Consider the following 14,640-nt stretch of genomic DNA (forward strand, 5'->3'; position numbering starts at 1 on the left):
CTTTGTGACCTGCCTGGGACCCCTGTGATGGCAGGCAGTTGCCCACACCCCCCTGCACCGAGTCTCCGCAGCCATGTCTGTTCTCTCCCTGCCCTGCCCCCTCTTGGCTCTTGCATTCTGTATTTTTTGTTTGTTTGTTTTTTTGTTTTGTTTTGTTTTGCGGTACGCGGGCCTCTCACTGCTGTGGCCTCTCCCGTTGCGGAGCACAGGCTCCGGACGCGCAGGCTCAGCGGCCATGGCTCACGGGCCCAGCCGCTCTGCAGCATGTGGGATCCTCCCGGACCGGGGCACGAACCCGTGTCCCCTGCATTGGCAGGCAGACTCTCAACCACTGCGCCACCAGGGAAGCCCCATGCTGTAGTTTTGTTTGTGAAGTTGTGAGCACCCAGCCTCCTAAGGAGCATCTAGGCTCAGATGCTCTTCTCCTCTGGGGGCATGAGTGGGAGCAGCTGTGTCCACTGTCGGAGGCCAGAGAGCTCATGCTTTTGTCTGCGGCCAGCCCTGCCCTCACAGAGCGTGTTTTGCATGTGGTTGTTGAACTTTGATTCAGTGACTCATGCTGAGGCGCAGGCTTTATCTCCCTCCCTCATCTGATTGCTTTCTTCCTTTCCTTTTTTTTTTTTTTAGTGCAAAGCAAAACTACCTTTGCAGCTGAACATGACTCTGGTGAAAGGAAGTGGAGCTTTGGCCTGAAGTGGCTCCCCGGGCCTCGGGGACGCCTGGCCAGCAGGGAGGACAGCGTGTGACCGCTGCTGAGGGGAGCACAGCATCCACTGTGAGGGCCCTCGACACGCCCTGCTGGTGAGTGCATGTCCCCTGGCCATCCTTCAGTGTGACAGAATGCTGTCAGACTTGGGTCCAGGGGTGGGAGGAGAGAGACAGAGCACACGGGGAAGGGGGGGCAGTTCTTGGATGTGTGGCGTCCTAGCAATATCATCTCCTTCAATTACGTTGAGGGCTCAGCAGAAAACAATTAGGTAAGCATCTTTAACCTCCTTTGGGTGAAACCTTGCTCATTCTAGCAAAATTGTAGTTAATGTCAAGAGGGCTTTTGTGTACCTCCCTTGAAGGGTTGTCATAGGACAGAATGAGAATTTGTCAAGTGTGAGCACCATGTCTAGCACATAAAAAAATTCTCAGTAAGCTTTCTGTTATTATTTTAAAAAAGAGGGCTTTTGTGGGAGAAAGATTAATGAGAGGAAGCTCTTCAGTTTAAGTAAAAACTCTTGCTGTGGTCTTTGAAGATGTTTTAATTTTATGAACTCAGAAGAACTAGAGCTCTCAAGCACATCTGAAACCTGTCTCCGTGCTCCTGAAAGTATCTCCTAGACTAGATGCTTTTTGGCAGGTGTCTAGTTTCCTGGCAGATCAGGAGCGTTTGGCAGTGGCCCCAAATGCCGTCTCCTCTAGAAGATGACCCTGTGGGCTTCAAGAAGGCCTGTGAGGACATGGAAATAAGTCTTCACCTGATGGCAGTGAATGTAATTTTGGCCAGTTCCCTGGAGCCATTAGAATGCTTGGCCATGAACCCTAAGATATGACCTCTTCTCCAGGGCCAGACGTTGCCAAGATGGGAGTGCCAACACCTGGCACGTGAATAGGTTGGGAGTGGCTTTTTTTTTTTTTTTTGTGGTACGCAGACCTCTCACTGTTGTGGCCTCTCCTGTTGCGGAGCACAGGCTCCGGACGCACAGGCTCAGCGGCCATGGCTCACGGGCCCAGCCGCTCCGCGGCATGTGGGATCTTCCCGGACCAGGGCACGAACCATGTCCCCTGCATCGGCAGGCGGACTCTCAACCACTGCGCCACCAGGGAAGCCCTAGAGTGGAATTTTTTTTTTTTTAACATTTTTATTGGACTATGATTGCTTTACAATGTTGTGTTAGTTTCTGCTGTATCACAAAGTGAATCAGCTATACATATACTTATATCCCCATATCCCCTCCCTCTTGCGTCTGGGAGTGGCATTTAGTAGAGGGTTTTGTTTTAAACTTTGCTTCAGAGTTGCCCTGGGATCAGGACTGTAAATACTTGTGTGTATGCCTGAAGTAACCTACAACAGCACACAAGAGCAGGAGACAAGTTTGAGGGGAAAACAAAGACCAAGCCAGTCCACCCAGGCTCATAGCTACACTATTCACGACAGCCAAAGCGTGGCAGCAGCCCAGGTGCCACTTGGGTTGCTTGAGTGGATGGATGGATGGATAAACACAATGTGCTATATACGCACAATGGAGTATTATTATTTCCTGCCTTAGAAAGGAAGGAAATTCTGACACCTGCTACAACATGAATGAACCTTGAGGACATTATGACAAATGAGAGAAGCCAGTCACAGAAGGACAAATACTGTATGATTCCACTTATATGAAGTACCCGGAGAGGTCAAATTCATAAAGACACAAAGTAGAACCATGCTTACCAGGGGTTAAGGGAGGGGGTGGGGACTTAGTGTTTAATGGGGAGAAACTTTCCATTTTGGAAGATGAAAAAGCTCTGGAGATGGATGGTGGTGATGGTTGCTGAATGCCGCTGAAATGCACTCTTAAAAATCGTTAAAACGGTAAATTTTATATTATGACCACTTTGCCACGATTTAAAAAAATTATAATTCCGTTAAAAAAAAAAAGACCAGACGCCAACCACAAATCTCACGGGCTGAAGTCTTTGCCTCTCTGTGAATTCTTCAAACTCTGACAGCTTCCCTGAGGGCCCCTAGATCTGAGCTGAACCAGAAAACTTCGGCGTGGACCCTGTTTAGAACTTTCTCCTCAGCATGGTGGGTGACTTCTGATGGGTGTCTGTGGTAGGTTTCCCTGGAGCTGGCAAAGGCGACCCAGGAACGGACTTGGGGGTCAGTGTCATGTGTTGAATGAGGGCTGGCCCTGCTCTGTGGCTGCCGAGCAGCCCTGGACTGCACCCTCTGGCAGGAATTGGGACGCCCTTGGGAGCCTAGTCTCTCCCATCCATTAGCTGTGGGATCCTGGGTACAGCATCAAAACTTCTCTTTCCCTCAGTCTTGTCACCTGCAACGTGAGGAACTCTTTCCATGTCCCAGGGACTTTGGGATTTTCCAAAGGTGACATACCAGCAGGCACTTGTAACTAGAAAACACAGTGCCCATGTGAGCTGCTGTTTCTCTACAGCTCTTATCCCTCTCATTTTCTCATTCTTCTGTTTCTCATTTATTTTTTTCCTTAGGGGCTCTTCCAGCCAGAGGTTACAGCCTTTTTGGCCCAGAGCCCCTCCCTCTGGATTGGCTGATTCTAGAAGACCTGATCTGACCCCCGTTGTTCCACTTGTGAGGTGTCCCTCCCCTCCTTTCCTGCTGTTCTGTCAGGTCCTGAACCCACCTCCACAGCCTTGACACTGAGCACAGAGCAGCATGCCAAACTGACCATTGTCAGAGCTCAGGAGACCTGGGAAGATTTTCAAAGTGTCACTAATCATCTGTGCTGTTTGTGACTTCCAGTCAAGATTGAGGAAGAAAACTAAGATGAAATTGTTCATACTTTCAGGTCTTAAAAATAGAAAGGAAAAAGTAGCTGCTGGCAGTGGTGCAGCTCAAGGGCCGACACAGCTGAAGGGGGAGGGTTGTGACCTGAGGCTGCGGAGAGCGGCCTCCCACCCCCGTGTTCTCCCTTATTTGGAAATTTTATGAGGAAATGAAGTTATTTTAAAGTCTCAAGGCGGGGGGAAGCCTCTGAAGTAGGTGAATTCTTTCAGTTAATTTTGTGTAAAAACAGCCCTCCTGTCCCACACATAGCCTTTCAGAAGTCTGCTCAGAAAAGGAGCCCTGTTGAAACTTGAGGATTCTGTGGGGAGCTGCCAAGGTCAGGGTCCCACTCCCTCTCCCCTGCCCCAGGGGAAAAGGCCAAGTTTTTTCAGTTTGAAAATATTCATGTTTCTGTCATACCAGAACACAAAGTCACAAAACAAATGTGGACTCTCCTCGTAGCTGTTACTTGGTGACCCAAGAGAAGTCACCTGACACAGTCATATTTTGGTTTTTCCATTTCTGTGATGGCAAGGTGTTGCCTCCGTCCTGAACACAACTCAAAGCAGCCCATTATTTTGGGCATCTACTTATGGTCAGTCTCTGCCATTTAGTAGCTGTATAGCCTTTACTCTGTACCACTCTGAACCTCAGTTTCTTCATCTGTGAGAAGGGAGTACTTTTATCTACCCTGTCTAACCACCAGGGATGATGGGAAGTTCAAGTAAGAGTCTCTACAAGAAAGCGACGTGGAAACGAAGAACAATGTGAATACAGACTTTTACGTTTGTGTTGCCTGTACTGTCTTTCTTCTCTTTCCTTTTCTCTCGTTTGTGTTCCCTCCCGCTTTTCTTTCTTCCACCTGTCCTCTCAAGCCTCCCTTCTCTCTCTCTTCCAAACCCAAATAAGTGCTACAGAGCAGGCGTAAGCAGGGAGGGGTGGAGGTGGGAGCGACTGGGGCCGCCAGGACTGGGAAGGTTTCTCAGAGGAGGTGACAGTGGGGTTGGGTCTGGTGGAGGAGGGGCAGGCGCTCCGCAGTGGGAAGGGCCCGAGGGGAGGCCTCCAGGCCTGAGAGACCAGGGTCTTTCAGGGACAGTGAACAATCCCTGGTGTGAGGCTGGCCTGCCGGGCGGGTGAGTGTCCCCTTCCTCTGTGGACATTGGGCCAAAGCTGGACCCCGGCCCAAGGGAACAACCTTCCTGAGAGAAAAGGACTGGCCACTGGTCAGGGAAAAGGTGAGACTGAGCTAGAGGTATGTGGCCATTGAGACTGGAGAAGGGGTTGCAGCCGTTGTGAGGGGCCTTGCCTCTCATGCTGAAGGGTTTGACATCCACTATTAAGGACCCCAAAGAAATTTTGCTTATGTGGGTTCTAGCTATCTATGCATATGTACCTTATTAGAAACTAAAACTATGAAATTTAAAAATATTCATTTATTTTAAAATCAGAATAAACCAATTATATTAATATAAATGATGTATTTTATGAAAAAGAACTCTATTTTCCAAAACCCCCCAAATTTGTAAGAAGACTGGCACTGATTTACATTTTTTGCAAATCTCTTTAATAGCCAATTTAATAGAAGACCCCTTGCTTCTCATATCTGCTTCCACATTCAAGCTGTCACAGTATCACAACAACATGTACCCTCTGGGATACTTCATGGTACGCTCATGAGAGGATGAGAGTGAAAAAAACCCAAATTACACCTAAGCATTATTATGGAAATAGTTTTTACCTTAAAGACTCCCTGAAAGGGTCTTGGGCTCCCCCTGGACCCCACTTTGAGAACCACTGAAGTGGGCTCAGCAAATGCCTGGTGCGTGACAGCATTGTGGGTTCCCACAGCACTTTATCGGATAGCCTGCAGGGCATTTATCTCCTAGATCTGCAGCCACGTGTGCCTGGAGCGTAGCAAGAGGTCTGAGCCAGAAGCGCCTTTGGGCGCTCCTTGATCTAGGGGCTGGTGGAGGGCATGGGGGGAGGGAAGATGGCCTGGGCAGGGCCCTGACATTGAACAAGGGAGCAGAGGCTAAGGAAAGAGCTGGAAAGACTTAGGAGGAGACCCAGGCCAAGTTGTACAACCTAAGGGAGAAGAGAGTTTCAAGAAAGAGATGGTCCAAAATTTTTGGATTTAAAAATCACAAGGAAGGGAGTGGTCCACAGAGTCAAAAGTCGCAGAGTTTGCCTAAGGCGAGGCGTGTGAAGGTGCTGTTGGATTTGGCAGTTAGGATGTCATGGTGACCTTGGGGGCAGTTTTGGTGTTGCAGCAGTCAGTGGGCCAGGTGGGTGGGAGCTGACAAGTGGAGGCTGCAGGAGAGACCTCTCCATCCAGGAGGCTGGCTTACAAGTGCCCTTGACCTGCCAGCCCCAGGCATTGTGAGTCCTGCTTGGGTTCCAGCACTACGGGGAAATACCCTGCAGGAGAGGGGGCGGCCATGCTGGGAACCCAGAAGAGAGAATGTTGCAGAGGATTCCAACAAGAGACTGGGAACTGAGGATAAAGAACCTGTAATACTGAGGAGAGGATGAGGTGAAATGATAGACGTGTGTGAATGTGCGCTGAGCATGAAGTGTAACAGGGAAAGATCGAAGACCATCTAAACTTCCGTCATTTGGCATATGGATAAACACCATTCATTCATTCATTCAACAAATATGCATTGAGATTCAGCTGTGCCAGGCACTGTTCTAAATGCTGGGGTTACGGTGGGCAGCAGAACAGGTAAACTGGCAGGGAAAGCTTTCCAAAATGCCTTTTTAGTAAGAAAAGTACGTTGCTAAACAATAAGTCCAGAATGATGCTATTTATGTGAAAATCACCTCCTTTAAACAGTATATGTGTGTATCTATTAGATATGCAAGTAAATGCATAGAAAAAACTCTAGAAGGAGACAGGAGAGGCAAGTGGGATTTGGGGTAGGTATGAAGAGACCTTATATCTTTTTATTTGCTATACTTCTACATTGCTTCAATTTTTCACACTCGATATATTTTCGTGATTATTTCTATATTTTAAAAGGCTTTTAGAAAGATGTAGGTCTCTGTGAGTAGAAAAGAGAGAAAAGACAGAGGGACCCAGTCTGTCCAGAGTGTCCCCTTTGGCTCACTCATCTTTTTCTTGTAAACGTCTGTCAGGCTGCAGCCCACTGCTCAACACTACCCCAAAGGTGCAGGCCAGGCAGTGATGGCTGAGTGGAAAGGATCAAATTTGGGTTAGGCCCTTCTATTTTAGAGGTTCTGTACGATCTGAGTTCATTGCTAGGGAAAGCTGTACCAGTGCACAGAGCGGAATTTAGGTCAGAGCGTTGTGTTTCTGGGAATAGAATTCACCAAGGGGCGTTTTCCCCTAGTTAAGCCACAGAGCTGTATTAGTTTGCCAGGCCTGCCGTGACAAAATACCACAGACTTGGTATTTATTTTATGCACGTATAATATGTATACAATCGGCCCTCCATATCCTCGAATTCAACCAATTGTGGATTCAAAATATTCGAAAAAAAATCCCAGAAATTTCCCAGACCCAGGCCCTGGAAGGCGGAGCCCCTCCCCTGCTCTGGCCCTGCAGAAGCTGTCCCGCCACCTGTCCTCCTTCCTGGCTTGGTGGGGCCTGGCTGAGGGGCAAGACTGATCCACGGAGGAAGGGGGAATCTGTACCTGCTGTTGCTTCCTCTGTCTTGGCTAACCCCCGTTCCCCCTGAACAGCTAACCAAACTCAAAGAGTTCCCAAAGCCTGAGACCTGGGCCATTCAAGCAAAACTTAAATTTCCCACGCCCTGGCAACTCTTTGCGTGGCATTACATTGTATTAGGTATTGTAAGTAATCTAGAGGGGCTTTAAACTATACCGGTGCATATGCTTAGGTTGTATGCAGATACTAAGGCATTTTATATAAGGGACTCGAGCATCCACACAGTTTGGTATCTGCAGGGGTCCTGGAGCCTGCCCCCTGCCCCCAATACCAAGGGATGACTTTATAGATTTATTTTTAAATTTTTAATTTATTATTATAATTATTATTACTATTATTATTGTCATCACCTCCTCACAGTTCAGGTGGCCAGAAGCCTGAGATCACAGTGTCAGTGGGGCTGGTTTCTTCTGAGGCCTCTCTCCTCAGCTGGTAGATGGCCTTTTTCCCCTGTGCTTTCGCATGGCCTTCCCTCTGTACCCAACTGTGTCCGGATCTCCTCTTCTTATGTGGACACCAGTCTTATTGCATTAGGGCCCACTCCACTGACCTCCTTTTACCTTAATCACCTCTTTAAAGACCCTATCTCCAAATAGTCACATACTGGGGGGCTGGGGGCTGGGCTTCAACATATGAATTTGGCGGGGGAAACAATTCAGCCATAGCAGAGCCTCAAAAACATTTCTTTGGCCTGTGCACGAATGTCCCCAGGGCTGGGTGGCCTGCTCAGCGGCTCTGGGTCTCTCTGGTCCCCTTGCGGGACCGGGAGTGGGGTGAAGGCCTGGGAGAGCCACTAGTCCAGGCACCGTGGTTGCATTGCAGCTCTTCAAGCACACTGAGCCACTGAAACTCCTCAGGGGACCAGGCCCCGACGTGACTTCCTGACAGATAAGTGGGGGGAGAGAGCACCCATAATTCACCTCCTCTGCCCAGGAAACACCTGATGGATGCCTTTTCTCTCTAGCTCATGCCAGTAGGGCTCTGCCAGGAGGAGGCCGGCGGCAGGACCCTCACGGGGGCCCAGCTGGCACAGCATGGAGCGCTCGAGAAAGATGGAGTTCTTCCAGAAGCTGGGCTACGGCCGGGAGGATGTGGTCAGGGTGCTGGGCAAGCTGGGCGAGGATGCCCTGGTCAACGACGTGCTGCAGGAGCTGATCCAGACGGGCAGCCGGCCCAGTGCCCACGAGGGCAGCGCCGCGCCCCTGCTCGTTCCCAGGGGCTCCTGTGGGAACCCTGACTCTGCCCAGCGCGGGCTGAGGGCGGACCCGGAAGAGGACAGAGGAGGCCCAGCCAGTTCCTTGCGACCCATAGTGATCGACGGCAGCAACGTGGCAATGAGGTAGCTTTCTTCGTCCCCTAACCACGGGCGGGGAGAACTGCCCTTCTTCTCGGTGGGTCTGTCCGAGGAGCTTTGGGCCCGTGGATGGGGCTTGGGATCCCCATTCCATCCCTCAAGTAGCTGTGTGGCCTTCAATAAGTCAGTTAACCCTTCTGAGCCTCACTTCCTCCACCTGTAACGTTGGTCTACAAGCTCCGTAGAAGGTAATTGTAAGAACTAGAGCTGCACAGAAATGCCTAGAGCAGTGCAGACACAAAGTAAGTGTTCAACAAATGGCAGCTTTTATCGTACTAACTCAGGAATAATCGGGGAAGAGCCTAGAGCTGGGCCTTGGTGAGCACGGCTCCCTGTCTGGTGTCTGTCCCTGACCAGCTGTGTGACTCTGGGAAAGCTGGGGTATCTCAAGCTTCCTCCTCTGTGACACAGGTCAAGAGAGAACTCTTCTACTCCCCTCAAGATTATGAGAAGCAGATGGGAAAACGTAATACTTGAACCGTGCTGGAAGCCCTCTGCTGGGGGTTGTGAGCCGTGCTGGTGGCGGCCCTGGTGGTGGAGTGGCTCCCTAGCTGGGTGCGGGAGGTGTGCTTGTGGCGCCTGAGCTCTAGAGGCAGTGTTATACTGGTGTATTGGCATCGTGTGTATTTCGGTGATGAGAGCTTCACGCCCCAACTCATCTTTCCTGGAGAGGCCAAGTTCAGCTGAGAGAGAAGCTCTGCGGCCTCACCCACACTCCGCGCTGGGCACGGAGGAGGCTTTGCCCACACAAGCGCGTTATTTTACTGTTTGGCTGGGCTGCAGCCCCGCAAAGGGCAGAGCCGTAGGAAGGCGGTCACTCACAACTACAAACAGACGCTCGTCCCTTTCCCAAAGCTGAGCCACGGTGGATGGAGAAGAGCAGTGTTATCGGCGCTGAATGTGTCAACAGGGTATTCTTTGGCTGACAGACCGAGTGGTCTTCCCTGAAAATTTGGGCTCACTTTTTTGTTTGTTTGTTTTTAAATTAAAAAAAATATTATTTGGTTGCGCCAGGTCTTAGTTGCAGCAGGTAGGCTCCTTAGTTGCGGCATGCATGTGGGATCTATAGTTCCCTGACCGGGGATTGAACCTGGCCTCCTCGCACTGGGGGTGTGTGTGTCTTAATCACTGCGCCACCAGGGAAGTCCCTGGGCTCACTTTGGATTGGGCGCTGCAGGACAGAAGTGTGGAAAGGCTAACTCAAGATGGCCCAGGCTTGGGGGTAGTTCCAATATGCCCTGCTTGGTGTGTAGGACAAGTTCATTCAAGTTTTAGCCAGCCAAGTCTCCCTGGGCTTGATTATGTCAATAGGCAATGGAGCCCTGCCTTTTCCCTGGGGCCTAGGAGCTGGTCCTTCGGTCTCTCACGCATGCTCTGTGGAGGCACCAGATAGGTGAGACTCTGAAATCCTGCTTAATTCAAGATCTCTGGGGGAGTTAAAGGGATTTTTAAGAATCCAGTAGGTTCTGAGCATCCTAGGAAGAAAGTCTGCTGGGTTCTGAGAGGGGCCTGGCCTCTGCCTGGTCTGGATGAGGCATCTCTTCCTCTAGACATCAGTAGAAAGACATGGGTTACATGTAAAGATTTTTTCGATGTGGACCATTTTTAAAGTCTTTATTGAATTTGTTACAATATTGCTTCCGTTTTGGTTTCTTGGCTGTGAGGCATGTGAGATCTTAGCTCCCCTACCAGGGATCGAACCCGCACCCCCTGCATTGGAAGGCAAAATCTTAACCACTGGACCGCCAAGGAAGTCCCTGGCTTGTATTTAAAGTAAGATGATATTGCTTAAATTGAAGACCTTTCCAGTCCTAAGATTATATGAGCTCTCCGATTCCAGCTCAAAAGAGCAGAATGGCTGCAGGGTAAAACAACTACTTCAGATGCTACAGGAAAGCATTCTCTCTTTGGGGACCAGACTTTTTTTTTTTTTTTTTACTATTTATTTATTTATTTGGCTGCACTAGGTCTCAGCTGCGGCATGCAGGATCTTCGTTGCCGTGTGTGTTCTGGCGTGTGGGATCTTCTTAGTTGCGGCATGCCAACTCCCAGTTGTGGCATGTGGGATCTAGTTCCCCGACTAGGGATCGAAAGCAGGCCCCCTGCACTAGGAGCGCAGAGTGTTAGCCGCTGGACCACCAGGGAGACCCTAGGGACCAGACGTTTTTTAGGAACGGCTACAATAGGGTGATGGTGGAGGGTTTTCTTCTGATGAAAGTCTCTGTTGCTGCTTGGAATTCACATTTAAACCACGTCCTCTATTTGCACATGACCTAGACGTGTTCTGGGTAAATCCATTTAGTCCCACCCTGCCCTCACCTCCTACGATTGTAATTAGTCTGTGGCTTACAAATGGAAACCATCTCTCAGGCTTATTATGAACATGTGTGTGTCAGAACATGAATTCTTTCAGACTTGTGCTGCCTAAAAACGACCTCAGATACCTAGAACACATGTATTTGTGTGTGTTCTCAGGGTGTGTACGTACATATATGCACGTATACACAAACATCCCCTCCCCTACCCCCCTGCATCCCCTTAGTTAGGAACAAAAAGAGAAATTTCACAGCTCCCTGAGGGTGGGACTTAATTTGTTCAAAGGCCCGTCTGGGAGAGAGCTGGGGTCCGATGCTCAGATCCACACCCGCTCCTTCTCCTACAATAACACCTCCCGTGTCCTCCAACCAGAGTTTCAAGAGGACCCCTGACCTCAGGCTCGGCCAGATCCTCGTTTGTAAAGGACAGCTCCCAGTGTGGGGCACGTCTTTAGAGGGGCCAGATTATTGAAACCCAGCATGGTGTCTACTCGTTATCTGCTGACCTCAAAACTCAGTTAACCTCAGAAACATGGTTTCTGAAAATTCTCCTTCGCTGAAGTTTTGTAGTATCGCAGGCATTGCCATTCTCTGTTTTTGAAGATGCTGCTGCTTCATGTGCTGTCTGGTCCTGGAAGGAGTGGGGAGGAGCCTAAAAGACAGGTTGGGATGCATGTCCTTTCTGCCCTGAGCAGGTGAGAAGCGTGTCTTCTGTTGGCAGCAGCATCCTATAGGGTGCCTGTTGCCGACTTGCTGACTGTGGCTTTGTCCCCTGGAGCCTGGGACTGTGTCTGCCTTTGCTCACAGAGAACAAGAGCCTGACTCTTCAGCCATGTTTTTTTTAAATTTAATTTTTGCTGTGTTGGGTCTTCGTTTCTGTGCGAGGGCTTTCCCTAGTTGCGGCAAGCTGGGCCCCTCGTCATCGCGGTGCGCGGGCCTCTCACTATCGCGGCCTCTCTTGTTGCGGAGCACAGGCTCCAGACACGCAGGCTCAGTAGTTGTGGCTCACGGGCCTAGTTGCTCTGCGGCATGTGGGATCCTCCCAGACCAGGGCTCGAACCCGTGTCCCCTGCATTAGCAGGCAGACTCTCAACCACTGCGCCACCAGGGAAGCCCTCAGCCATGTTTCTTTTTCTCATTATCTTTGGGAAGTTGTGTTTCAGTGGATCTTTAAAGACCAAAAAAAATCTGTATTAGTTTCTATTGCTGCTATATCAAAATTACCACACAAATGTAGTGACTTAAAACAGCACAAATGTATCGTCTCGTAGTTCTGGAGGTCAGAAGTCTGGCCTGGGTCTCCCTGGGTTGAAATCAAGGTGTCAGCAGAACTGTGTTCCTTTCTGGAAGCTCTAGGGGATGATATGTTTTCTTGCCTTTTCCGGCTTCTGGAGGCCACCTGCATTCCTTGGCTTATAGCCCCTTCCATCTTCATAGCCAGCAGTGGCCTGAAATGATTTACAAAAAGTAGAATCTGTATACATATATTGGTTCCCTTGGGAGAAGATCCACAGCTTCCAATAGCTACTTAGAAGGTCTGTGATCCCCAAAATGTAAAGAAACACTGATGTAGAATGAGCAGTTCTAGATAATGTCATGCTTTACGGCAGAGCGCTAAGCCTCTCCATTAGCACAGAGAACGTGAGAGGGGGTCATCTGTCCTTGCCTCTGACCATCTGAGTCGAGAGAGGAAAAAGCACAGGAAGGGCCTAGAAGGGCTTGGCCAAGATCAACACTGGCTCCATCAGACCCTGGCCTCCAGCCTTGTGCTCTGACCATACCATCACTCTAGGAGTTTCCATGGGCTCCTCTCCCCAGAGCCTCAGAATGTGTAGCCCAAGTCTATTCGTAGTGGCTGAACCCAGTAGGCCTGGGTTGGCTGCTCTCTGGAGATCGGCAGTGAGGGTCACTGGCCAAGTGCTTTTTAAGATAAGTGGGAATGTATTTGTTCAGAGCACACATCTTGTTCAAGTCATTTCGAAAGGACCATACCACCCAATTCCAAAAACCTCCCATCTCCTCACTGTAACAACAAAAGGAGTCTATTTGGTTCTTACAAGCAGGAGCAATGGCTTCACTTATCATTTCCTAAGTGGTGGGTCAACTTCAATGTGAATTCTAAGTTGCAGTGGCGGGCGTGTAAGATTGGGACCTGGGAAGCAGACCTCATGCTTGTCCGTAGTTTTGCTGAAATCCTTGTATTTCACGTAGGAAGCTAGGGAGGTCAGGAGCAGGGGACAGAACATAGGGCTTAAGAGTCCGAAGATCTGAGTTGTGACCTCTAGCCTAGGGCTGCCCAATAGCGCAGCTCCCTGTGACAATGGAAAGTTCTTTACCCGCATATGGTGGTCCATATGGTGGCCGCTTGCTACATGGGGCTGCCCAGCACTGGAAATGTGGCTGGTGTGGCAGAGGAGCTGAATTTCCAATTTTATTTCTTTTGAATTAACTTGAAGTGTAAATAGCCACATGTGGTGAGTGTCTGCATAACGGACGGTACAGCTGTAGCTCCTCAGCGTACCTACTGTGTGACCTCCACATGCGTCACCTGACCTTTTTAAAAAAATTTTTTTTAATTTAATTTTTTATACAGCAGTTTCTTATTAGTTATACGTTTTATACACATTAGTGTATACATGTCAATCCCAACCTCCCAGTTCATCCCAATACCCCACCCCCCGCTTTCCCCCCTTGGTGTCCATACGTTTGTTCTCTGCATCTGTGTCTCTACTTCTGCCCTGCAAACCGGTTTATCTGAACCATTTTTCTAGGTTCCACATATATGCGTTACTATACGATATTTGTTTTTCTCTTCCTGACTTACTTCACTCTGTATGACAGTCTCTAGGTCCATCCACGTCTCTACAAATGACCCAATTTCGTTCCTTTTTATGGCTGAGTAATATTCCACTGTATATATGTACCACATCTTCTTTATCCATTCGTCTTTCGATGGGCATTTAGGTTGCTTCCATGACCTGGCTATTGTAAATAGAGTCACCTGACTTTTCGAGCCCTGTTTATACAGGTAAGAGGTTGGACTGAATAATAATAATCTTATGTAGTTTCTCATCTCTAACATTCTCGGATTCAGGGTGATTATTTTATGCATGTGTGAAAGAAATAGATGCATTTTTCTTTTAAAGGAATGTCTCTCCTTCTGCAGAGGTTCAGAGAGAGTAAGTAACTTGTCACAGGTCCCAGAGCAGTAAGTGGCAGGCTCTGGCTTCAGTGCTCTTCCATTTCCCCAGCACTGTGTATCTTTGGGCTGCTAATCCCATGTATCTTTGGTCTCAGAGTGGGAGACCCTGACCCCATAGACTTATTCCGGGGCCAGAGCCTGCCTGTGCTGCCTAAAGTCCTCCCCAGGCACGATGAGCTCCAGACGTGCCCGCTGCAGACAGGACACGCCAGACCCCTCTCCCTCACCAGGGGCCAGGATGCCCCTCCTGCAGCTGCCAGCCTGTTGGGAACCCTCAGAAGGTCACACGTGCATTGAATGGTGGCTCTGCTTGACCAGCAGCACAGAGACGGATTTTCAGTCCCTACACCTTCAGGGGTGTGTGCGTACGTGTATGTGCATGTGGGCATGTGCAGGAAAGAGGAAGCTGTGAGCCGAGCACTGGAGTCGCTGTATGCTTGGCCTTAAGAAAAATGGCCAGAGGTTTTAAAAAGGTGACTTTCGTTGAAAGCATGTGACCAGCTGCACCGTGGTGTTTGGGAAGAATGTTGCTTCTCGCTGCCGACTCTTGCCAACATCTTCTTGCCTGGCAAACTCACAAAT

General features: G+C 49.4%; 1 protein-coding gene across 1 annotated transcript in view; it reads left to right on the forward strand.

The window, feature by feature from the left end:
* The first annotated feature begins 453 nt into the window (after window positions 1-453).
* Window positions 454-14,640, forward strand: part of ZC3H12D (zinc finger CCCH-type containing 12D) — a 34,628-nt gene continuing 20,441 nt past the window's right edge. The window contains exons 1-2 of the mRNA XM_027083693.1: window positions 454-801; window positions 8,152-8,526. Coding sequence (XP_026939494.1) covers window positions 8,222-8,526 — 305 coding nt within the window. The 5' untranslated portion in view covers window positions 454-801; window positions 8,152-8,221. The remainder of the gene's footprint in view (window positions 802-8,151; window positions 8,527-14,640) is intronic.

Source organism: Aethalodelphis obliquidens, unplaced genomic scaffold (genome assembly GCF_003676395.1).
Source record: "Aethalodelphis obliquidens isolate GAN/ISIS:26980383/991018 unplaced genomic scaffold, ASM367639v1 scaffold3, whole genome shotgun sequence".
Lineage (NCBI taxonomy): Eukaryota > Metazoa > Chordata > Mammalia > Artiodactyla > Delphinidae > Aethalodelphis > Aethalodelphis obliquidens.